Source organism: Lepus europaeus, chromosome 5 (assembly GCF_033115175.1).
Source record: "Lepus europaeus isolate LE1 chromosome 5, mLepTim1.pri, whole genome shotgun sequence".
Classification (NCBI taxonomy): Eukaryota; Metazoa; Chordata; class Mammalia; order Lagomorpha; family Leporidae; genus Lepus; species Lepus europaeus.
Window position 1 is genome coordinate 111,907,138 of NC_084831.1, and position 25,065 is coordinate 111,932,202.

At 40.7% G+C, this 25,065-nt stretch overlaps 1 protein-coding gene across 1 annotated transcript in view; it reads right to left on the reverse strand.

Moving 5' to 3' along the window:
• SPAG17 (sperm associated antigen 17) overlaps positions 1 to 25,065 on the reverse strand; it is a 249,496-nt gene that overhangs the window by 136,167 nt on the left and 88,264 nt on the right. Inside the window, exons 6-15 of the mRNA XM_062193510.1 lie at positions 23,617 to 23,811; positions 21,502 to 21,683; positions 17,049 to 17,210; positions 15,769 to 15,841; positions 15,443 to 15,555; positions 10,412 to 10,549; positions 10,212 to 10,322; positions 9,417 to 9,567; positions 5,047 to 5,274; positions 4,733 to 4,951 (exon numbers count right to left, since the gene is read on the reverse strand). Coding sequence (XP_062049494.1) covers positions 4,733 to 4,951; positions 5,047 to 5,274; positions 9,417 to 9,567; positions 10,212 to 10,322; positions 10,412 to 10,549; positions 15,443 to 15,555; positions 15,769 to 15,841; positions 17,049 to 17,210; positions 21,502 to 21,683; positions 23,617 to 23,811 — 1,572 coding nt within the window. The remainder of the gene's footprint in view (positions 1 to 4,732; positions 4,952 to 5,046; positions 5,275 to 9,416; positions 9,568 to 10,211; positions 10,323 to 10,411; positions 10,550 to 15,442; positions 15,556 to 15,768; positions 15,842 to 17,048; positions 17,211 to 21,501; positions 21,684 to 23,616; positions 23,812 to 25,065) is intronic.

The following is a 25,065-nucleotide window of genomic DNA, read 5'->3' on the forward strand; positions in this document are numbered from 1 at the left end:
ACACTCAACCCTTCATGTCCAGGAACCAGGCTTTTATACGGTCGTGCAGGAAATACATGAGAGATTTCTACTTTGTTTAAAGAGAACTAAAGGGGCTGCCTTTAAATCCAGCCTGATTCAGAGTTAGGAAAAAAAATGTTATGATCAACAACAACCGCAAATTCGTATGCACACGACAGTCGCAGCGAACCGCGAAGGCTCAGCTGCCTATCCTCCCCTTCGCAACGTGCCGACTTTCCGGGTGTAGCTTACTAAACTCCACGTGGAAGCGCTGACACTCGTGGGAGCCACCCTCAAGGCTGCCTGGCCTCTAGAATGCTCTATGCGCTGTAGCATTTCCAGCCCTGAGGGCTTCAGAAGCTGCCTTAATAACTACTCTCTACCAGGATTCGGAACATCAGCTGTGGTTTCACCACCAGGTGGCAAAAGTTGCCTGAGGAAAACTACACGAGCTGCTTTAAAGAAGACAAAACAAAGGAAAACAAAGAAAACCCTCAGGCCTTGCTGACATCTCTCCCAGCGCAGCCTGGCTCCAAAGGAACCTGAAGGGACGTCTTTTTCATCCGTTTGTATTAATTTAGGATGCATGAGTATCACTAACATTCAGAGGAACTTTGTGTGTGTGAGCAAGGCTAACAGGTAAGATTAAGTCAGAGAAATAGGGACTCTGCTGTTGGGAAGGAAGAAGACCCCATGCAACAAAGGCAGGGTATCTATCCTTCCTTGGAAAACAGGCTGCCTGCGGCTAAGGGAGGAAGCTCCAAGACACAGCTGACGAAGCTCTCTCCGTTTCTAGCCACACTTCCTTCTTGTAAAGTTGAGCAACTTACGTATCCTTTCTCAGTCTTGGTTTCCTTGTCTGTAGAACTGAAATAATTGTATCTTCCTCCTAGTCTTGATATTTACTTCAAGTATTAGTTAATATACATAGCACATCTTAGCACAGTGCTTAGAAGAGGGCAGGTAAATACTAAATTAACGTTGTCTCCCTCCTCTTCTGCCCCTCTCTCACCTGTCTGATCTACCAAGAGCAAAGCAGGTGTGCCCTGACTCCACTCCGTTGATTCATTGTTCTATTCTCATGTAGATAAATCAGAATGGTAAGATGTCCATTGTCAATACTGACAACACCTATTTCCGTGGCATTTATCACTTACTTTTTTCAATACTTTTTAAAATTATGAGATATATCACATATAGGAAAAGGTAAAATATAATATTTGATATATTGAATAATTATACAGAAAACTTCAAGCACCTCAGACATCAATATGAATTCTTTAACCATCACAACATCCTTATTACATTATGACATTAATTCTAGTATTACTTTGTGGATCGTTTTGGGTGTATTATATATAATATTTAGAAATACTGATTTCTTTTACACTCAGATGTTACACTTTTATCTCTTCTTTTTTTCTTTTTTCTTTCTTTTTTTTTTTTATTTGACACGTAGAGTTATACACAGAGAGAGAGACAGAGAGAAAAGTCTTCCTTCCGTTGGTTCCCTCCCCAAATGGCTGCTACGGCTGGCGCAGCGCCAATCCAAAGCCAGGAGCCAGGTGCTTCTTCCTGGTCTCCCATGCGGGTGCAGGGGCTCAAGCACTTGAGCCAACCTCCACTGCCTTCCCAGGCCACAGCAGAGAGCTGGAAGTATCTCTTTTTTCTTATGGAGTGGGCTAGCACCTTCAACACAGTATCGAACACAAGAGTTCACAGTGGACATCCTCCTGGTCTCTAAGTGAAATCTTTCAGCTTTAAATCTTCTCATTTATGGGGCCGGCGCCTTGGCACAGTAGGTTAATCCTCCTCCTGTGGCACTGGCATCCCATATGGGCTCCGGTTCTACTCCCAGCTGCTCCTCTTCCATCCAGCTCTCTGCTGTGGCCTGGGAAAGCAGAAGAAGATGGCCCATAGGAGACCAGGAGAAGCACCTGGCTCCTGCCTTCAGATCACAGCAGTGCGCCGGCCGCAGCGCGCCGGCTGTGGTGGCCATCGGAGGGTGAACCAATGGCAAAGGAAGACCTTTCTCTCTGTCTCTCTCTCTCATTGTCGAAAGAAAGAAAGAAAGAAAGGAAGGAAGGAAGGAAGGAAGGAAGGAAGGAAGGAAGAAAAGAGAGAGAGAGAGAGAGAGAGAGAGAGAGAAAGAAGGAAGATGGTCCAAGTCCTTGGGAGCCTGCACCCATGTGGGAGACCAGGAAGAAGCTCCTGGCTCCTGGCTTCGGATCGGCGCAGCTCCGGCTATTGCGGCCAACTGGGGAGTGAACCAACAGAAGGAAGACCTCTCTCTCTGTTTCTCCCTCTCACTGTCTGTAACTCTGCCTCTCAAATAAATAAATAAAATCTTTAAAAAAAACTTGTCATTTAGAGTCTGCCACAGCAATTTTAAAAATAACATTTATAAGACTGTGAGATTTTTCCCTCTATTTCTAGTCTGCTAATATTCCTCCCCACCATAAAGTGTGATAGTTTTTTCTGCATTTATTAAGCAGATTTTTCTTATTGTGTTAACTGATGCACTGTATTTATTTTACAATATATGTATTTTCATTCTACTTCTGTTAGAAATGCAACTTGTTTGTGATGATGTTTTTTAAAAGATTTATTTATTTTGGGCTGGCACCATGGTATAGCAGGTAAAGCCACTGCCTGCACTGCTGGCATCCCATATGGTTTGAGACCCGGGTGCTCCACTTCCAATCCGGCTCCCAGATAACGCACCTGGGAAATCAGTGGAAGATGACCCAAGTCCCTGTGTCCCTGCACCCATGTGGGAGATCCAGAAGAAGCTCCTGGCTTCAGATTGGCGCAGCTCTGGCCATTGTGGCCAATTGGGGAGTGAACCAGAGGATGGAAGACTTCTCTCTCTCTCAATCGCTCCTTCTCTCTGTGTAACTCTTTCAAATAAATAAATAAATAAATAAAGGCGGGGGAGGGGAGGGGGAGAGAAAGAGAGGGAGGGCTTCCATCTGCTGGTTCACTCCTCAAATGGTCACAACAACTGTTGGGGTTGGGCCAGGCAGAAGCCAGGAGCCAGGAACTCCATTTTGGTCTCCCATGTAGATGGTAGGGATTCAAGCACCTGAACCTTCACCCACTGCCTCCCAGGTGAATTAGCAGGAAGCTAGATCTGTAGTGGGGTAGTTGGACTTGAACTTGAATTGTGATATGATATGTAGGCATCTCAAGGTGGCAACTTAGCCTGCTGAACCACAGTGCCCACCCCAATGTAGTATTTTGTGGTCTATTTACTAGAGTTGTTTTTTGTTTTATTTATGATTTTTGTATCTATGTTCATGATTGAATTGATTTATAATTTTATTATGAAGTTTCTACTAGCTTCATAAAATGAGACGAGAAAAATAACCTATTCTTCTATTTTCTGGAATAGTTATTTTTTAATTTTTTGGAATAATCATTATTAAGATTATAAGCACTAGGTTTTTCAGTGCTGTGGAACATTGGAACATATTCCTTCTATCTTACTGTGTTTTGCTAACCATTATCCAACCTCCCTCTGTCTTCCCCCTCCCAGTAAACACTATTTAGCATTCAGATCAACTTTTTATTGAAAAAATTTGGCATTTGTCTTTCTGTGTCTGGCTTATTTTACTTAATGTAATACAATAGAGAAGATATGGAATCAACCTAGATGCCAGCAGCAAATAAATAGACAAAGAAAATGTGGTATATATAAAAATGGGATATTAATCAACTGTAAAGAATGGAATTCTGTCATCTGAAGCAAAATGGGTGAAACTGGAAGACATTCTACAAGTTTTGATGCTCAATATTATCGTCTTTCCATTTGATATATTTTCTAATTTCTACTGTGACTTTTCTTTCTTAAATGTTACATAGAATTATATACCCTCATTTTGAAATGCTTGGTGATTTTTCTTGATCTTTCTGTAATAGATGTCCACCATAATTTCACTGTCGTAGGAGAACATAATGTGTATAGCACGGATCCTGTGAAAATTTGTTGAGACCAGTCTTATAGCCTAGTACATGGTAATATTTTAAAAAATAAGCATCCTTATGACAGCTATGATATTAATGAGGCATTTATATAGGCATATATAGGCATAACTAGGAAATGATAACTAATGCCATAAAGGAATTACAGATTATGACCACAGAAAGATAAGAGAGGCATTTGCCCATGGATTCATCTAACAGGGCTTCACGGAGGTGATGCTGACCTAATTGTAATCAAAGGGAGAATGCTAGGTGGAGAGTATTGTGGAGGAAAGGCACGAGACTTGGAAACACTGGCTGTGCAGATGAAACAACAGCACAGATTGAATGAATGAAAGGCAAAGAGTAGCACTAATGGAAACGCATGGAAAGCAGGCCAATTAATTATTTTGCAAGCAGTAGAGATTCATTAAAAGTTATAAGCAGGGAAACAAAAGGCTTATATTTTAAGTACATTCATCTGACAGTTGTGCATGACTTAGCTCAAAACAAATTTAGGCTAATAATCTTCAATATTCTATAGTCCTAATATAAGACCATTTAACAAGTATTGAGATAAAGAGAATTTATTGAATAACAACACTCAGTAATAAAATTCAATTAACCAAATAACTTGGATATTAAACAATTTTAATTGAAGTAGGCAAGCATTTAAATCATGCATCTTAAACCTTTTTGTTTGCTTGTTTAGGTGTTCTATAATAGTATCTACAAACACACACATACATACACACACACTTTTACTTACCCACAGATTCACGTTGGGGAGGGGGCTTCATGCTGGTCTCCTGATCTGATAGTTCTCTATTTTCAGAGTCTAAGGATTTCATATTATTGAAGTCATAATACTTCATACTATCAGTATCAGGCTGAGTAGGATCTGTAGGGTCTCTATTATTCTCATCTTGTTGTACATACATTGACCAATTCTGATTCATAAATATTATTCTGTCTTTGATTTCAATATCTAGACAGTGTAAAGAGCATCTGTTAGACACAATACTAGAAAAGTCAATGACCATAAAAGTCAAGACTGTCTTTCTTTTCCTCTGTGTAGTGTACCTGTTTGTTGTTGGGCTTCTTGGATGTTCATTTTCATGATGTACTGCTGCCTTATCTGTTTAGCAAACCTGGCGGGGTTGTCCCATGGTATGTTGAACATCTCAGGATCTGTGCCATACATCATCCCAGAAGGCTTTAGTTTCCCTGCTTCATCAACCTCAGAGAGCTTCAGGCTCTCAAAAGTAAACACCTTGAAGGCCCGTTCTACTTCGTTCCAGCTCAAGACTTCTGTAAGAAAGCAAGGTCCATGCTTCTAGGAATGCTCCTAGTAGAACATGGCACGGTGATGACAGAGGGGCACTCTGGGGTCTGTTTCCTAGAATGACAAGGCAATCAAGCCATAGCGGGTGCTGACCTGACTTTAAACATGGGTGCCACAGTAGGCAACAATAACCAAAGGTACCTAGTAAGAAGAAAACTACATAGTCAATACATAAAAGTAATGCTCCCACACTGTTTCCCAGATTAATCAGTATTAGATGTCCAGATTCATTGACCTAACTTTTAGGATATCATACTGGTTGAATATGTTTAAAGTTTGCCATTTTGAACAAAAGTACTCTTTGCTGCTGTTGTAATTCAAACCAGTCTACCAAACTTGAGTCTACTGTGGGCTGTTTTATTCAACAGGTTTTCCTATTCATTAGGTGCAGGAAAGACTTCCTCCCACCCATAGACCTCCCTGCTACAGGACTTTCCATTATTATTATTTTTTGACAGGCAGAGTTAAATAGTGAGAAAGAGAGAGACAGAAAAAAAGGTCTTCCTTCTGTTGGTTCACCCCCCAAATGGTCACCACGGCTGACACGTTGCACTGATCCAAAGCCAGGAGCCAAGTACTTCCTCCTGGTCTCCCAAGCGGGTGCAGGGCCCAAGCACTTGGGCCATCCTCCACTGCCTTCCCAGGCCACAGCAGAGAGCTGGACTGGAAGAGGAGCAACTGGGACAGAACCCAGCGCCCCAACCTGGACTAGAACCCAGGGTGCCGGCGCCACAGGCAGAGGATTAGCCTAGTGAGCTGGGGCGCTGGCCAGGACTTTCCATTACTACACTTCAAAGTTTATCACCTTTTGATGGGCTCTCCTCAATAGTATGCTTATTCTTTCTCAGCATGTATTCATTAGTTCACTCAATCCTGGTTATTGCATGAGAATGGAAAAACAGATTTGGTTCTTACACTAAAGAAATTCAAGAGAGAGGCAGATAAGAAGTAGAGACCGACAAATAGAGATGAAATCCAAGGAGGGAAAGTGAAATTCCGTAATGATTTGGAAGTTACCTCCCAATTCTCCCCATAGAAATGATGACAATAGCAAGGGTCCTCTTCAAAGAAAGAGGGGTTTCAATAAGCAAAACAGGGAGGCAGCAAAGGAGTTACAGAATGAAGGGGAGTTTGCTCCTTCATTCATCTAACAGATATTTTTTGAGCACCTATTAGATGTCAGTAACAATTTTAAAAAGCTGAGAATGCAGTGGTGCACAAAGCAGCGAGTGCTGGTGGAATATCCATTACACAGGACGGAAATAGATCGTATGTATAGGATAACATATGATAAGGAAAATGAAGTCAATAGAGGGGATAAAAAAGTAATCATGGTTGGGGAGAGGTTTCTATGTTATATAAAGTAGAGAAAAGTCCTAGTCCTCTGAACAGTTAAGCAAAAATGTGAAACAAGTGGGCAAAAAAGCCATTTTGGATGTTTGGGAGAATAGTGACTGTGAGGCAAGGGAGATGGCAAGTGCAAAGATTCTGAGACAAGACCTGCTCCAGGAATAACAGTGAGGTCATCATAGACAGAATACAGTGGAACAATGAGACGGCGGCAGGTGATAAGCTCGAACATTGAGTGGCAGATGGCTCAGAATTTAAGTGAAATGGGTGACCACTAGAGGGTTTGGAAGATGATCTGATCAACATTGTAGAAGAGCCATTCTGACTGTTGGGCAAAGACTGTAGGTAATAAGGCAAAAAATCTGAAGACCACTTGGAAGGCTATTGAAATAGTCCAAATACAGAGGCCATGGAGGACCGGGCTGAGAAGGCAGTAAGGGGTGGGGTGGGACTGGCTGTGTGATATGCCTAAAAAGAGAAGGCTGGGATGACCCCACGGTTTTGGTGGAAAATAGCTGCTATTTACTGAAAGGAAGGACAAATTCAGAGATTCAGAATCAGGAGTTGGACTGGGGGCTTGTTAAGCACGAGGTGCTGAACTCCTCCCGATGTTCCTAAGGACGTTCGTGCTTGGCAATATCCCCCACATTCCACTTGTCCTTCTGCCCCCGTGGGATACCATCCTCTCTCCAGCTGATTCTACCTACAGCTCAGGAGTCTTATTTCTGCCGTGGCCATTGTAGCCTCACAGTAAGTAACAGATGAAACACACCAGGGCTACCAGGCTGTGTCCTGCATGTGATTCATCTCTGTATCCCCAGAGCGAGGGTCAGTTATGGCAGAGCGAAGGAGCTCCAAACTGCAGACGCTGCCATCGGGTGGCCCCTGGGGTTTTTGTCCTGTCTTCTGCTCAGTAATGTAGGGAAAAGGTGTGCTACTCGGCATCCAGAGACCAGGACGTTCGTCTTGGCTGTTGTTATGGATGTAATTTGGAAGAAAACAATTTAACCTGCCAGGATCTCATCTTTCTTATCTGAAAACTAGATTTGGACTAGATTAAGTCTGAGGGTCCTTTCAGTTAGAAAGCTTCATGGCTCTACAACTCATTTTTCTTCATAAAAATTTAATCTGTGGCAATGACTATTGTTCTCAGAATTTGATCTCAGGCTGGGATTCAATATAAGCTTATAGCACAGATTCAAAGATATCCGTATCTACCTCCCAAGCCACTCTTTATCGCTTTCCTGTCCTCGTGTGCAGAGGTGGCCCATGAAGCATTCACATTAATCTTAACCAAGTGAGCATTTCTGCCAAATTCAGATTATCTGGATCTTCTCTTTCTGTTCTTTGATTAAAAAAAAAAAAGAAGTAAGTATGGAGGCATTGAAAGGAAAGAGATTAAGAGAAAAATTCCATAATATAACATTTCCTGTATAAAGAAAATTAAACATGGTTAAGAACTGTAGTTGTTCTGAAGAAATCACTTTGTAAAGAGGTAGAAGGAGGCAACTTTTCTGTCTCTGTCACTTATGAAGATTCCAGAACAGGGTATGGGAGGCCAAAAAAAAAAAAAAAAAAAAAAAGATGGGAGGAGAATGAACAAAAATTTTGGAAAAGTCACACTGAAAGAGACAGATCTGCCATCCAAAGAGTTTCGTGTTCCCTCTTATTTTCTCCCTCTCAGACCTCAGTCACCACTTCACCGCTCAACTAGTGAAAAAGAAGCTAATGTCTAGTTGCAACACAGTGCTTCTAAGACAGGAGCAGCTGGAGTTTCATCATTGGGTGAACACATAAATGAAATACCAGACTTCAGCATTGTCAACAAAATAAGGATCTGAAACTTAATTTCCCTCTTAAGAGGCAGGGATTTGGTGGAATTCATTTCTTCCTCTTTGTTCTTAATGATAGGGCACAACCATAGTCTGTGAATTTGCTATCTACTACACAGCATCAATCAATGGTTATTTTAATTAGAATGTGATGTTTTCATCTTTTTTCTTGGTACAGATAGATTGATCCATAGAGACATATTTAAAATCTAATTCAATATTATGTCTGATACAGTGATTCATACTGGACACAAGGCAAGACACTTAAGTTCCCTTTAAGTAGTACTAAACTCCTTTAAGATATTTTTTGTGTTGATTGTGGGTGGCTGCAATCAAGGGACATAAAATGTAAATTGAAAATTCGAGGATGGACATCTCTGAATTGGGACAAAGTTGCTTGGGCAGGCTTGCTCTGCCACTTTCCAGATAATATGTGTAATTTGCAATGATGACAAGGGGATGCAGCAGTGATGATGCAGTGGAGGGGAGAATGGCATTGTCTTGGAAAAGGACTATGGTATCTTGGGATGGGGGTTTTGTTTTTATTTTTAAATTTAAAAATATATTTCAACTTCTATTTATCTTAAGAGGCATAGCATTAATACATCACCTCCAATGTCATCAACAGGAGGATGTGGGATAGAAAAGTGGGAGAGGGAGGAAAGAAAGGGCTATTCTGGCTAAGAAGACACAGTGGAAAGAACTACCATGCATCAAATTAAAGATGTTATGCTGCATAGCTTTCATACCCCTGCTAATGATATTTTTCAAGAAAAGAGAGTTACAGTCAACCAAACTACCTACCTTGACCTCTGAAAGTCCTTTCAATAATCAAAAACCTTTTTGCAAATAGGCATGGAATTTTAAGAGACACATGTGACAATTAATTGAAAAGAGTTTAAGCTAAGACAAGGCAACACACTCACCACTTGTGCAAAAGTGCATAAGCTCATGGATGGTGGCTAGACGTTTTGTGTTGTTCCAAGGTGGGGGCAGAGGGAACTGAAGGAATTCCCACAGTGGTAACTTGGACTGCATCTCCTGCTCAATTTGAACTGGGTCAAAATTCTTTTGGTCCTGATGAAAAAAGCAATATGACAGAAGACATTAAATTAGGCTGTCAAATGCCTTATGCATATGGAGAAGGCTAAACATGATACCTTGGCTCTCATTATTGGGGAACAGGGGAAATCAATGATAATTGGGAAAGACAAACTGTTGGTATTTTGCTGAAGGTCAAAAAGCCTAGTTCTCAGTTTGCTAGAAGTTCCCTGTGCCTAAAAATGCCAGATTCTTCATTCACAGTGACAAATTGCCAAAGTCTTGTATATGCGGGAATTCATCTCTCTGTGCAGAGATTTTGTTCCTGGGGTCCACCAGTTGTTGTTTTTTTTTTTTAAAACATATATATATATATATATATATATATATATATATATATATATAGCAAAATATATTTAGGTCAGATAACTATGAGGCTTTGGTGCAAATTTTTGGTAGTCACAAGTAATTTAATCATTGATTGGACCTCTATAATTGGGTATGCTTTCTTTGAGGTTGTAATATCTCCCTTATTCATGTCCATTTTCCTAGATCTCAAGCAGGAATCCACTTTGAACATTAACTTTTAATTAAAGTTGGTAAAGTTACCTAACAAAGATTCCCTCGACTGGGTCATTTTACCTTCTCATCTCACTTCTTAATGTCAGGAGTGTTGTTACCTTCAGTGCGTACTTCCTGTGGGCATGTACATCATGATAGTTCACCAGGAGGGGGCCTGTGGACACTGCTTTGCCATTCTCTTTCCCAGGTAAGAATACTTCATGGAGGTTCTATTCAAATGGAAATAATGTTGATTTCAGGAGAAAACACATCCTTTTTCAAAGCTTAAAAGCTCTTCACCTCTGTCCTGCCACCTGACCTTTTTCTCCCTCTCCGAGAGGCAGAGTGAGGGCAGAATGGACACGATGTGAGCTGCAATTCTGTGATCTAATCCATCTTCTCTGGGGCGTGGCTCCACCAGACTTGGAGGTGCAAGATCTTTTTCAGTTGCCACAACCTATTGAGATAAACCATTGGCAGGAACTGCTTTAAAGATCATCTCTTTATTTTTGTATTTTCATTCTTGTATTTCTGTTACTTATAGTAACAGCAAGGCACGTTCTAACACTAACAGACCAGACATTATAAAGCCTCAGGAAACTATAATGACTACAAAAATAAAAGGAAAAATGTTAGCAATCCAAGCATGAAAGTAGATTTAATTTTATACTTGTATTAAAATGGACAACATACAACACAAATTGTAAACAATAAACTTTACTGTGGTACAAGTTAAAAGTTTCTTAAATCGCTAAAAGAAAGCTCATACAGCTTTGGGTTCAGTAATAGTTATTGAGTTCTTGCCACATACCAGTGTAGTATAGAACATCATACACATTATCTCATGCAAGCCTCATAGAAATCCTGTGCAGTAGATACTTTCCATCTTATAAAGGAAAAAACTGGAGTGAGTGAAGTTGGATGGCTTGCTCAAGCCCAAGACTCCTGAGTGAAGGAACAGGGCTTTAGGCCAAGTCCTGATTCTTTCTTCAAGAACAGAGAAGTTGTAAGATGATGAGATCAGTAATAGATAACAGTCTCCCTTGTGTGGGAAAGTGAGGTCTACAAAAATTAAATGCCGTATCCAATTTTACATAGTAAAAGAGGGAAAGAGGTTGGAATCTAATCAAGATAGGCACCTAAATTATAGATTTTTTTTTGTCTTTACCCTGAACCCCATAATCATCCTCATGATTTTACATCCTTCTACAAGGTTTCTCAACCTTGGCATTAATGACATTTTGGATTAGATCCTGTGTACTGTGGAATATCTAGCAGCATCTTTGGCCTTTACTCATTTGATGCTAGTAGAACTCTTCCAGCTGTGATAACAAAAAAAATATCTCCAGACATTTCCAAATGTCCTCTGAAAGGCAAAATAGCCCCCTGCTGAGAATCACTATTCTAGAATAAAAAGGAGCCTCGTATTCTTTACCATTTATAGAACACCCATCTTTCAGAAGAGTCGTTCATCACTTCTGCCTTGTATCTTCCAACATTCTCAAGGACTCAGTCCATCATGAAAGACCACTCACAGCTTCTGTGTACTAAATATTCACCTCGAATATCCCATCCTGTGAACTGTCTTCCCATTGTACCAACATTTAATTATTTTCCATCTCCTTACTACTAAGCCTGTATTCATTCTATATATATGTATCTACTAGGAGTCTTTTATTTCTCAGGCACTAAGGTCATAAACTATCTTGTTTGATACATGGGACTCAGTAGATGATTAATAAATGTTTGAGTCAAATTGAATATAAAACAAGATAAATAAAATGATGATACTGTAAGCTCTTTGGGGCTTTTAAGCTTCTATAGATTTATTGGATAATAAATTATTGGTCTTACAAAAAGCTTATGGGATAATTAAAGGCCAATAATAGTGTTCTTATCTAATTGGTTAGAAATCTAAGATGGTCAGCATTTGAAGAAAAGTCTATTGGAACTAACAGAGGTAACAGAGTGTGAAAAAGGATCTTAATTACCATTTTATGTTTTGAGAGAGAAAGATAAAGGTGCCACATTCATGAAGTAGGAAAAAGTATAGGCAATTGTGGAAAAAATTAGAGAGTTGACAAATTGGAAATGCTACTGCTAAACCAAAACTTAAATGGCAGACTGGACTCCACTGAAGAAAGAGCTAATAGGAAGTTAAACTTGAATTCCTCCCTCCCCACAAAAAATCTGGAATTCCCAAAGAGAAAGCTGTATATAAAATAACATAAATTAATAAATATAAATTTAACTTTTAAAGAAAGAAACTTTAAAGGCAAGGAATGTTTGAAGACATAAGACTGCCTCAGAATCTGCTCATGAATTTAAAAATTACACGTTCATTGGCTACTATGGCTTAGGAATGGTTATTGTGCTGAGCACACAGATATGAACAGGAAAGGCTGACTTAAGTTCCTGCTTGTGTGGAGCTTTCATTCCAGTGGGAAAACGAAGGTAAGAAACAAAGCCAATAAATACATTTAAAAAGGAGCAGCTGTTGGTGAGAAAATAAAACAAGGCAATGCAGTAGAAAGTGTCCTATGTGTGCTGTGGGGCTCCTTTAGATCAGAGAATCAGAGGACCCATCCAAGGACTGTCACTTTCCCTGGAAACTGGACCACAAGAGGTATCCACTAGGCAGAAAGCTCGCTAGGATAAGTTTGAGTACAAGGTTGAGGTGGAATTAGGCAATATGTGAGGGGGAAACCAGAAGGCCTATAAAGAAGACAAATACTTTGTGTTTGTGGGTGGGTGAGGAGGGGGAAGAACACACTGAGGGGTAGGAGGTGAGATGACAGATATAGTACAGAGTCACGTTTTTATGACCTTTATGGGAGAGCAGAGGGAATTTTAATTTTGCTCTGAAACCAGATTATGATTTCTTTAGATCATAATGACAAGTATGATGAAACAAAGCCATCTTTAGACATAGTCCTGTGTTTTCCATTATAAAAAGAGAACCCTAATGGCTGCTAGAAAGAGAAAAACACTGATTACCAACAAAGGAAAAAGTAGAAGTTTGACATTAGATTTCTTATCAGCAGCACTAGAAGGAAGATAACAATGGAGCAATGCGTATAAAATACTTTGCACCAGTTGCCTAAGTTCCAAAGTCCTTTCTGCCAGTTACTACTTGAATAAGCTACTTAACCTTTTTATGTTCATTTCATTATATTTAAAAAGAAGGGATAAAAATAGTTGCTGCTCAACAGGATTGTTTTGAGGATTAACTTGATTAATGCATTAAAAGTGTGTAGAAGGATGCCTGGTATCTCTATGTATGTACGTATGTATGTATGCATGTATGTATCTATCACCATGAATAAGAAACGCTTCAAATACACATAGAACATTCACAAGAATTGACCATATACAATCAGGATGCATCAGGTCACACAGGAAATGGTAAATTTTAAATTGTTAATTTTCAGACTGTTTACTGACTATAACGCAATAAAACTGGAAATCAACAATAAATGGTAGAAATGAAAATAATTCACAGGTTAATATATATATATATATATATATATATAAAAGATTTAGAATGAAATATATTGAAAGCTTCCAGATGGAGCTAAAGAAACACTCAAGAGGCAAGTAAAGCCAGAGACTGAAAGTAAGTGAAGTAAGCTTTTAATTAATATGAAGTACAAATGAGCCCAACGAAAGTAGAAAGATGAAAATAATAAAGATAAATCAATAAATTAATATAAAAGTGAAAAGAAGTTGATAAATGAAATGAAACTCTGATTCTTTGAAAAGACAAATACAATAGATATATCATTAATAGTCAAAAACAAACAAGCAAAAAATAAACAAAGGGCACAAATAAATAACAGTCACAAGAAAGGGATCAAAATCAGACAGAGAGGAAATTGCAAAATGCATTTAAGTGATTAGTATAAAGAGCCTTGCATTGTATTCAAAATACCAATAAAATGGGCATATTTATTAGAATTATACTAAAGTCTAAAATTGGTCTCAGAAGTAGAAAAATTTAACTAAACATGTAAGTACAAAAGATATTTTAAAGATAGTTAAATTCACCCATAGGGAATAAAATTAGCACTTGAAAGACTTATCTGCACTTCCATGTTCACAGCAGCTCAACTCACAATAGCTAAGATATGAAATCAACTCAGATGTCTATCAACTCATGATGGGATAAAGCAATGGTGGCACATATACACAATGGTAAACTACCCACCTGGAAAAAGTGAAATACTGTCTTTCACAACAAACTGGATGCTACTGGAGACCATTATTCTTAGTGAAATAACCCAGTCCCAATAAAGACAATAACATGTTTTCCCTGATATGGTAATATACAGAGTGCCAGTAAAAAGTAACATATATCAATAAAACTGACATTTTGAGATTTGATTATTGGTTATAGCCCTTGTCTATAGTCTTGAGGAACAGTGATTTTTCTACTTATTACTTGTTGAACTCTTTATTTAGTGGTGAATTAAGCTTGTGATTATAAAGTATGTTGAAAATATGTCATTGTAAAAATTAAAAGAAAAATAAGAAAAGAAGGAGGAGGGTGGGAGGGAGGGAGGGAGGGTAGAGTGGGAGTATTATTATGCTTTTAAAACTGTATATATTAAACACATGAAATTTTTTCCCTTTATATAAATAAAACAAAAAATAAATGTTTTCAAAAAAGGTAAAGATGGCGCTGGAGCTGTGACATAGCAGGTATGATGCCAGCATCCCACATGGGCACCGGGTCGTGTCCTGGCTGCCCTGCCTTCAATCCAGCTCTCTGCTAATGAGCCTGAGAAAAAGCCATGGAGGATGGCCCAAGCGCTTGGGCCCTGCCATCCAAATAGAAGGCCTGGAAGGAGCTCCTAGCTCCTGGCTTTGGCCTGGCCCAGCCCTGGCCATTTCAGCCATCTCTGGAGTGATCCAGTAGGTAGAAGATCTCTCTCTCTCTCTCTCTCTCTCTCTCTCTCTCTCTCTCTCTCCTTCTCTTTCTGTAACTTTGATTTTCAAATAAATAAATAAGTCTTAGAAAAGATAAAGACCATCAACCACCCCACCTACTTGTCCATGTTCTCTTCCTCTTCTGTTAAGATGACGCTAGACACAGGTAGTTTTAAGGGTATGATATACCAAAGTTTCAGGGAATGTCATATAAACTGTTCCAGTGCACAGCAAGAATAAGAGGCTTGAAGCAGATGATCAAACTTCAGTTTTATCTGAAATATTCTAATATTCAAAAAGGAGGATACATCCAAATATTATGAGTGTAATTTTAGAATAGTGTAAAAAAAATGGGAATAGGGAGAGATGACATGGTGTACTTAAGATTACCACCTGGGAAAAAGCCTCAGAGTGTACCCACCTGTTCTAGTATACAATGCAGTATCAGGGGCACAGAAATGAATTCCTCTGGAACTGGATTCAGCAAATCATTGTAATATCTCATGTCTACTTCAGTTGTGATGGCAAAAGACACTGTGAAATAGAGAAAATATCGTTGTCCAACTAAGATATATTCCCTATTCTTCTATCAAAAAATTGTCTGCATAAATTCAAACTATGACCATGCACTAATAGATGGAGGAGCTATTGAGAGAGGAGTGGATGAGAGCAATATTGTTGGCAGTCATTATTCCTTAAAGTGCCAGCTCATGGTGTTGATCCTCCAGCAATGGACTTCATACATACCTGGTGGTGGGGCTTGCGGTTCTTCATGTTGTGCTTTCTTCTTTCCAGGGGCTGGAGCAGCAGATTGGGCAGCCTAAAAGAAGAATCATTGAAAAGAAACAACTGAGATGCCCAGCTGAGAGATGCTCTCATCAAATGCTGGTATCATGGGATTGATCCAACAGCAAGTTGAGAGTGTAAAATTATGTTCACACTATAAAATAATCTGCTAATATTAAGATAAAAGAAAAGGACATTTTTCCACATGAAGGAAAGCAGCCAATGGGTATAGATACCATTCAATTTCTCCTAACAGCCCACTGAGCAATTGCGGGGAAGGTGATGTGGTGATGGCGCACTGAGAGTCTGAAAGGTTGACGTCCTTGGGTGACAACTGAGTCATGCCATTCTCCCCACTTAAAAACCCTGCAGCGGTTCTCCATTCCCTTCAAGGTAAAACTCAGACTCTGCAGCCAAAGGATATTCATGATTTGGCCCCCACCTCTCTAGCTTTAGTTCATGCTGTGGGTCTCCACTTTGCACAGGTAGCCTGGGAACACTGCACTTCCCCCATGGGTCCTGGCTTGTGCTAGGATAATACTTGTCTTTGACCTCCATTTCTTTTTTCTTTTCTTTTCTTTTTTTTTTTTTTTTTGACAGGCAGAGTGGACAGTGAGAGAGAGACAGAGAGAAAGGTCTTCCTTTTGCCGTTGGTTCACCCTCCAATGGCTGCCGCGGCCGGTGCACTGCGGCCGGCACACTGCGCTGATCCGATGGCAGGAGCCAGGTGCTTCTCCTGGTCTCCCATGGGGTGCAGGACCCAAGCACCTGGGCCATCCTCCACTGCACTCCCTGGCCACAGCAGAGAGCTGGCCTGGAAGAGGGGCAACCGGGACAGGATCGGTGCCCCGACCGGGACTAGAACCCGGTGTGCCGGCACCGCAAGGCGGAGGATTAGCCTAGTGAGCCGAGGCGCTGGCCGGACCTCCATTTCTTTCTACACTGTTGCCTCTTTCTTGAGAATATCACTCTGCTCTGTCTCTTTCCCCCAGCAGGCTCTCTGTTAGGAAAGTCAGAGTCAGCCTTCACCACATCATTGACCCCAAAATTTTCTGAGTCCCTTCTCTTCACCTTACTCCTCCCCAAGACTGGTGAGATGCCGTGTTTTTTTTGTTTGTTTGTTTGTTTTGTTTTGTTTTTTAATTGCTTCTACTGCAGTCTAAGCTGACTGCTTTCATGGTATTCATCACATTTTTCAGTTAGGCTTTCAGCTCACTAAAGACCTTTAACCCTATGCCTACCTCAGGAATCGGTGTGACTTCCAAGATAGATTTCTCATTAACGACTTGGGGGACATTAATAAGCTGCATGTTTTCCAAATAATGTTGGTGTTGCCTTTTCCAATCCAGAGTGTCATACATCAAACATGCAATGTTTTCAAATATTTCAGTGCCCAATTCCAGCTGCAGGTGACAGAATTAATGACAATTAGTTATTAGTTTCATACTATTAAAACCAGATATATTGTTCATAGCTCCCTTAACAGATAAACCTATCATCTTTTAACAGGGTAGCAAACTGTTGAATCCCCAGCCCCTGGAGCCAGCTGTGGTGCCCAAGTCTTCATTTGGGAACTCTTCTCTGTTCTTCCTGTTCGCCATAATGCAGACTGTCATTAGTTTCAGCAAAGTGGCCTACAGTCTTAGTATCTCTATTCCTACAACATGTAAGTAACTTTGATATTCTCACTTGCTCTGCTTCGTGTATCATCTACCCGAGTACACTGCAGTGTGTGTGCAATCAATATTTCTTCCTTTCTGCCTTGCCTCCCTTCTTTCCTTTCACCTGTGTTACCATTAAGGAAAAAGCACTAAGGAATCTTTGTAGACTAATACAAGTTTTATGGGCAGGCAAGCCAGTTGTAGATCAGATGTATCTATTACTTTCATTTCCAGAAGTGGGCCAATACTGTGGACCACTTGGAAGCAAAGAAGGATGAAACTGGCTGCTCTAATGTTTGAGATGAAGTGAGGTCAGATGAGGGAGCTTGTCGTGGGGCCAGCAGACAGTGGTCTGGCAGAAGTCCAGTGAAGGGCTCAGCTCTGCCTTTCATTAGGGGACACCTACTCATCTGGCTTCACCTGCCCACATTAAGACTGAAGATTTCCAGTTCTGCTTCAATCCCGTGCTCCTTGTCTAAATTCTGGCATAGAGATGTTTGGATTTGTATTTCCAGGAAATATGGTAAAGCTTCTGCCCAATTACTCCTGAGCTTACCCTAGTTAATTCGTCTTCAAAATCAAACAGTGAATTATGTGCTAAAGGCCAGCAAATTATTTCAGCAACCAGGGTCTTAACTTGAGATGTTGCAGATGTCTTACTCGAGCAGTTAGCATATCTCAATGGGCATTTATTTGGTGTAAGGCTTTCATTACCATGGTTCAGCAGAAATAAAGCCTGCCTGTTTGCAGCTAAAGGTTGCAAATGCTTCTTTCCATCCAAAGAGGAAGAAGGATTCCTTGGCTGGCTCCCACCTGGGATGTGAGGCCATTATCAACTTATGGATAAGGCCGAGAGTGAAACAGCATGTATTTGGCCTATTTCTATTAGAAGAAAATTTATCACTTTTATGTTTACTAAGTGATTCTAGTTTAAAATGAACTTTGCTCTTCAACATTGAACCCAATGGCCTTTTCTTTTGGAATGTGACTTTATTGTAAAAACTATTCCAAGCCTCTCCTTTCCCCTTATCCCAATATTGGACCCTTTATACCCAAATGCTATAATGTAGAAGCATGCCTGGGCTCTAAGTCCTGGCATGAAGATGATGTTCAATAAATACTTGCAAATTTGGGCTGGTGCTGTGGCGTAGTGTGTAAAGACACCGCCTGCAGTGCCAGCATCCCATATGGGCGCCAGTTCAAGTCCTGTCTGCTCCAATTCCAACCCAGTTCTTTGCTATGGCCCGGGAAAACAGTAGAAGATGGCCCAAGTCCTTGGGACCCTGCACCCACATGGGAGACCCACAAGAAGCTTCTGGCTCCTGGCTTCCGATCTTCCGATCCGCACAGCTCTGGCCATTGCGGCCAACTGGGGAGTGAACCAGCAGATGGAAGACCTCTCTCTCTCTCTCTCTCTCTGCCTCTCCTCTCCATGTGTAACTATGACTTTCAAATAAATAAGTAAATCTCTAAAAAAAAAAAAATACTTGCAAATTGATTTGTAGGATACCAGTGGGAACAACTGGGTAGCATGGCCCCAGCTGGGTCTCTAGACAGCTGAACATTTTCATTGCTGACAGTTTCCTTCATGGGCCAACTAGACACTCTGGACATTAAGCTTCTAGTTCTGATGTCAGGGATATTCGACCATAATCAGTATTTCAACTATGCTGGTGACATCTTTTCAATGAAAATATTTTTCCAAACTTGAATTGCAATTGAAAATGCACCACATTTTATAAAAAAAAAGTAAAAATGCAGTCACTATTATTTTCTTTAAAATGGAGCAGTTAATGTCTTCTAATGAACAGGAAATTGTGGACAGTAGAGCAGGAAGCAGGATGCTGGGAACGGCACTGGGTCTTTGGAAGTTGCATTTGTATATACCATGATATTTATACATATGTCCTGATGATGCTACAGAATGTACTCTATCTGGGGCTCAGTACATTGCAGTTTTTCACTGGAGAGTGAGAGGACACACAAGAGGCCTGGCTAGAACAGGAGCAGGAGGCCTGGAAGGTCTCGGGAAGAAGCCTCCACTGAGCGCAGCTGGGAGTTACGTGGCTGGGGCCTCCTAGACCCTCCAAAAACATGCACATATTCTTGAGGAGGCATGCAGTCAGGTCATGGCCCAAATGAGAGTGGAGAATTTTCTAAAATGCAAATTTGTGGATGTGGGTTTTCTCAACCATAGATTCTTTGTGCTTTGGAAAAGAGCTGGCCTACAAGAGAGAAAGGGTAGAAAGGTGTCTTCAAGGTGGAACTTCAGGATTCCAAGGAAGGTGCTACTTCCCTAAATATACCTCCCATTTGTTGGGTAAAATAAAAAATTTCAATAAAACAGAATGGAATGTTCACAACGCTATGTTACTTAGAATACCGGTGTCTCTGGGACAGTGAGATGATACTGACTCAATTTGACATGAAGCAGTGAAAGACAGAGGAAAGCAGGCCCTTTTCTGAGCTCAGGTTTTAGAGGAAGGAGAGTGAAGGACAAAGCAGGACTGCTAACCACATCTAGATGCAGGGGTGGGAAGAGGCAAAGTCAAAGGGAGACTAGAACCTTGCTTAGAAGTGGCTCTGCCTTGAGCAGCAACTTTTCTATGTTCAGCTTCATTGTCCACAAACAGCACAAGGCTAATGTTTACTTTTACTTTTGGCAAAGCACTGACTTGGATATTCTGTTTTCACGTGTTGATATCTTAGGCCTTTCATGTTGAGTTTTTGTAACGCAAACTGACCTACTTATTGCCACTTCTTTAAGTCCTGTCCCTCCTTCAGGGTTCCAATACGCTTCAATCCTCAGCATTCGTACTTCACTAAGTGCACATCCAACCGAGGGCAGTAGAACCGGGGGCTCTCTGAGTCAGAAGCATTGTGCTCCAGCCCATTGTCACGGGCACCCTATCCTTGGGCAGAAACAGTTCCAGGCTTTGATTTTACCCCCTTCGTAGATTGCCAGCTGCTTTTTTTTTTTAATCAATTAAAACAAGCCCCAGAACTCTTGTATCTGGCTTTCACTACTTTTTCAAGCATCTCTTCTTTTTCTGAATTAACAGAAAACTTAAGGCTGTGTTTCCCGTAGCTTAGCACCTAGCTGTATGGCACCTTGACCACTTCTCTGTTTCACGAGTTCAGTCTGGCCGCTCTGGGAGCTCCTCAGCGCAGGGATCAGGGAATGCCTGCTCGTTGTCGGGCCAGGGTCAAACAAGCCTTGGGGTAGACCTTGTTTGCCAAATATATCAAAGATAAGCATTTAACAATAAAAACAAGGATGTAGGAAAACAGTGCTTAAACTGATATGTAAAAATATGATGGAATAAAATATAAAATTTACTATTTGAACAGTTTCTATGGTAACAAAATGTTAGGGGCCAGTGTTGTGGCATAGTGGGTAAAGCCGCTGCCTGCAATGCTGGCATCCCATATGGGCACCACTTTGAGTCCTGGCTGCTCCACTTCTGATCCAGTTCCCTGTCAATGGACTGGGAAAAGCAGCAGAAGAATATGGCCCAAGTCCTTGGGCCCCTGCTACCCGTGTGAGAGACTCAGATGAAGTTCTTGGCTCCTGGCTTCCATTTGGCCCTGCCCTGCCCCTTTTGGCCAACTGGGGAGTGTACCGGTGGATGGAAGATCTCTCTTCCTGTCTCTCCCTCTCTATATATAACTCTGACTTTCAAATAAATAAAACCTTTTAAAAATAATTAAGTTATACTTGAATAAAATTCTAATTACTTCCTAGGACATTGTTGAGGTATGAAATAAAGCCATATGTCACCAAATGAAAGATTCATCATTATTTATCTACTTCTGCTATATTTTTTGTAATTAACTCACTTCTTAAAAGCTAGGGAACCAGACTGTAACCACCATTGGAATCCAGTATTATCACTGTCCTGAACACAAAAGGGTCTAGAACAAAATTCTGTAGTTAGTGCTCAGTCAATATCTGTGAGATGAATGAATGGGGTGACTAGAGTCACAGTGTCACATGTTAAAACCACACATTCTCACCGAGGCATGTACTAACCATCATCTCGTTGTCTGACCAGTCAGAAGGAAAGTTAGCTGCTTTGACCATGTATTCAAGTCGAGCAACATCAAAGAGATTTGTTTCAGGTTTCTCATTATTCAGGATTGGTTCCAAGTACTTCCAGAAAGTCTCAAGTTCTTTTATGTCATTCTCTTTCTTCAATATTTCAGCCTCAATGTCTAACAATAACAACATGTTTATGCTACAAAATGAGAATGTTGAATTTCTAAATCCTACTTTAAGTGCAAGATTTGTATTCAGTGTGTGTACAGTACTAGAAAATGTAAATAAGCAATTTTGAGATGTTCACAATTCTGAGAACTACACAATTATGAAATAAGGAGAGTTTATTTCTGAGATTGACATTTTTCAGGAGTAGTCTGGGTTGGGATTTTAACTCTTTCACTTAATTGTGGCTACTAGACTGACAGAACTCTTTCTGGCAAAATGCAAATAATAAAATATACTTCCTAGGATTGTTGTGAAAACTACATGAATCAATGTACTTGGAGCCCTTTGCGTTGAACCTGGTCCTGAGACATGTCCCCATTGTTGTATATAATAACTATTATTATTATCATCATCATCATCATGTGTAGCTAGTTCTAATTTTGATCATCAATTCAAAAAATATAATGTGATAGAAATTGGGAAGTGGCTGTGTAAGTTCCAATGCACTGTGCAAATGATATTATTAACAAATAACAATAAAAGTGACAGCATAAATAACAATCATATAATGGCATAAATAAAAGCAATGAAAGATTTCAGGTAACAGAGACTTATACTAAATCCCAGTTTTGTTACATAGAACTTACAGTAGCTTTTGGTTCCTTCTCCCTTTGGTACTCTAGCACGGTTTCCTTAGATGCAGACCTCAAGGCTCAAGATGGCTGAGATGTGGTGTGGTTGCTATGTCACCCACAACCTTCTACTCTTTTTTATTTATTTATTTATTTATTTATTTATTTATTTTTGACAGGCAGAGTGGACAGTGAGAGAGAGACAGAGAGAAAGGTCTTCCTTTTGCCATTGGTTCACCCTCCAATGGCCGCCGCGGTAGGCGCGCTGCAGCCGGCGCACCGCACCGTGCTGATCCGATGGCAGGAGCCAGGTGCTTATCCTGGTCTCCCATGGGGTGCAGGGCCCAAGTACTTGGGCCATCCTCCACTGCACTCCCTGGCCACAGCAAAGAGCTGGCCTGGAAGAGGGGCAACTGGGACAGGATCGGTGCCCCGACCGGGACTAGAACCCGGTGTGCCGGCGCCGCTAGGCAGAGGATTAGCTTAGTGAGCCGCGGCGCCAGCCTAACAACCTTCTACTCTTAGAAGAAAAAGTACCCCTATGATTGGTCATAAGAAGCCAGTGGTAGGCGGGCGCCGTGGCTTAACAGGCTAATCCTCCACCTTGCGGCACCGGCACACCGGGTTCTAGTCCTGGTTGGGGTGCCGGATTCTATCCCGGTTGCCCCTCTTCCAGGCCAGCTCTCTGCTATGGCCCGGGAAGGCAGTGGAGGATGGCCCGAGTGCTTGGGCCCTGCACCCGCATGGGAGACCAGGAGAAGCATCTGGCTCCTAGCTTCGGATCAGCGCGATGCGCCGGCCGCAGCGGCCATTGGAGGGTGAACCAATGGCAAAAAGGAAGACCTTTCTCTCTGTCTCTCTCTCTCACTATCCACTCTGCCTCTCCAAAAAAAAAAAAAAAAGAAGCCAGTGGCAGAGCAGGGCAGGGATCTGAGGCTGTGTCCTCCTTTGGACCACTTGGTGACTGGCTTTTGCAAGTGCAGATTAATAACAGCAATCCACACAGCTCATGCCTTAATTAGAAGTTATAGATCAAATGTTCCTGAGAAACGTAGCTAGATAACCAAATCTGGACTGCAGTCCATGTTTCCTGTGGCTATGCAGGAATATAAATGCACAGTATGATTCTAATTTGCAAAATTTATGACACTTGGCTGGTGCAAACAGAATAAGCAGCAAATCAAAGTCTTGAAAGGATTTAATAACATGTGTATTATAAGACTATGTTTTGGACAGCAAAGTCTATTTGTACTTTAAGGACAGTGGGTAATACTGGAGGTCTCAGTGAGTTGTGTAGCGGACTACATACCTTCTGGCTGAAGAAAAACTTCCTGCTGCTGGCTAACTGCTGCCAGGTGTGTCTGCAGAGGTTCATAATTCTCCGAAGATATTTTAATCACGCTGGTTATGGGAATGCCGAGCTCAGTCATAATCGCTAATAGCTGAGGATTGTTGAAGCCCACAACTATAAAGTAATGTTGGGCACCATCATCTGGCTCATCGTCTGTTCAAAATACCATAAAGAAGGGCAGCCATCATTGTAAAAGAGAACAGGTTGCACTTAGCCAGTGCAGTGGCAACACACATTATGCATGCGTTTATAATCCCTCTGGCTTGCTCAGAAAGAGCCCACTTGGCTGGAATGCAGTCGTGTTGACTGTTTTTCATTACTGCCCTTCCAGGAAGAAGGTGGTGGCTATTTTACAAAATATTAAATCACTTTTGCAAATGAGACAAGTGGACTAGGAGGGCAAACATACATGGGGCTGTGGTCATAGAAAGTGTGGGCTTGGGTTTGTCAGAGTTTAGCCTATAAGTTTTTTTGGTCCTAATCTCTTCTGAGCAACATCTGGCTTTACTCCTGAATTACAAGTAGCTGCAGCTTTGTGGTATTTTATAAGTAGAGGTGTTTACAGGAGAGGGAAATATTGGATATGGACATGCTCCCTACCAAGATATAGTGTGTACTTACGTCATTGACTGTGAATCCCGAGCACAGATTATGTAGCAACTATGCATTTATTTCATTAAATTAAAATAGACATTGTGCACTTTCCTAAAATGTTTCTGCTCTATCTTGCCCGGTTATTCTATTTTATTACTATTGAAATATAAGTTTATCCTAGAGTGTGATATTCTAGGGGATGAACATAATTATTGTACCTTAATACTGATAATACACAGTACATGAAAATATCACACTTCACATTAGCCCACTGAAATCAACTTATGAGTAGTACAACAGATGTACTACTTTCAACTTTTAAGCAGTGATTTTCCCCCAATAGCTAAACAAATCCATGTTGTCCACGGAATCCATAATACCAGTGCTTCTAACACTAGTGGATTTAAAGCAGAGACATAGCAGAGGTGTAAATGGGAAAAGAATGTAAAAGCCCACCATTATCTCACTTAAATACAACACAGATAGTAAGTAGCATTTGGGTTCAAGAGAAGGCAGCAATGAATTCCATGTGGCTACCTAGCACAAATAACTTTTATGTCAATAATTTAAAACAAGAGAAAAAGGTGCTCTAGCTAGGACAAATTGATAGTGGGAAAAGTTGGGATCAGAAAGCTAGGTACTCTGTGTAAGTCTCAAATTAACTGGTCTCATTTTTTACTACTGTAATTCACTCATGACAATAATAGCATTTTACTTTGCCTTATAATTATGTCTGAGTTTCCTTTATGTTCCCAACAAGACAGTAAGTTCCATGCTGGCAGAATCGGCTCTTTCACCAGCTACTTCATCCTT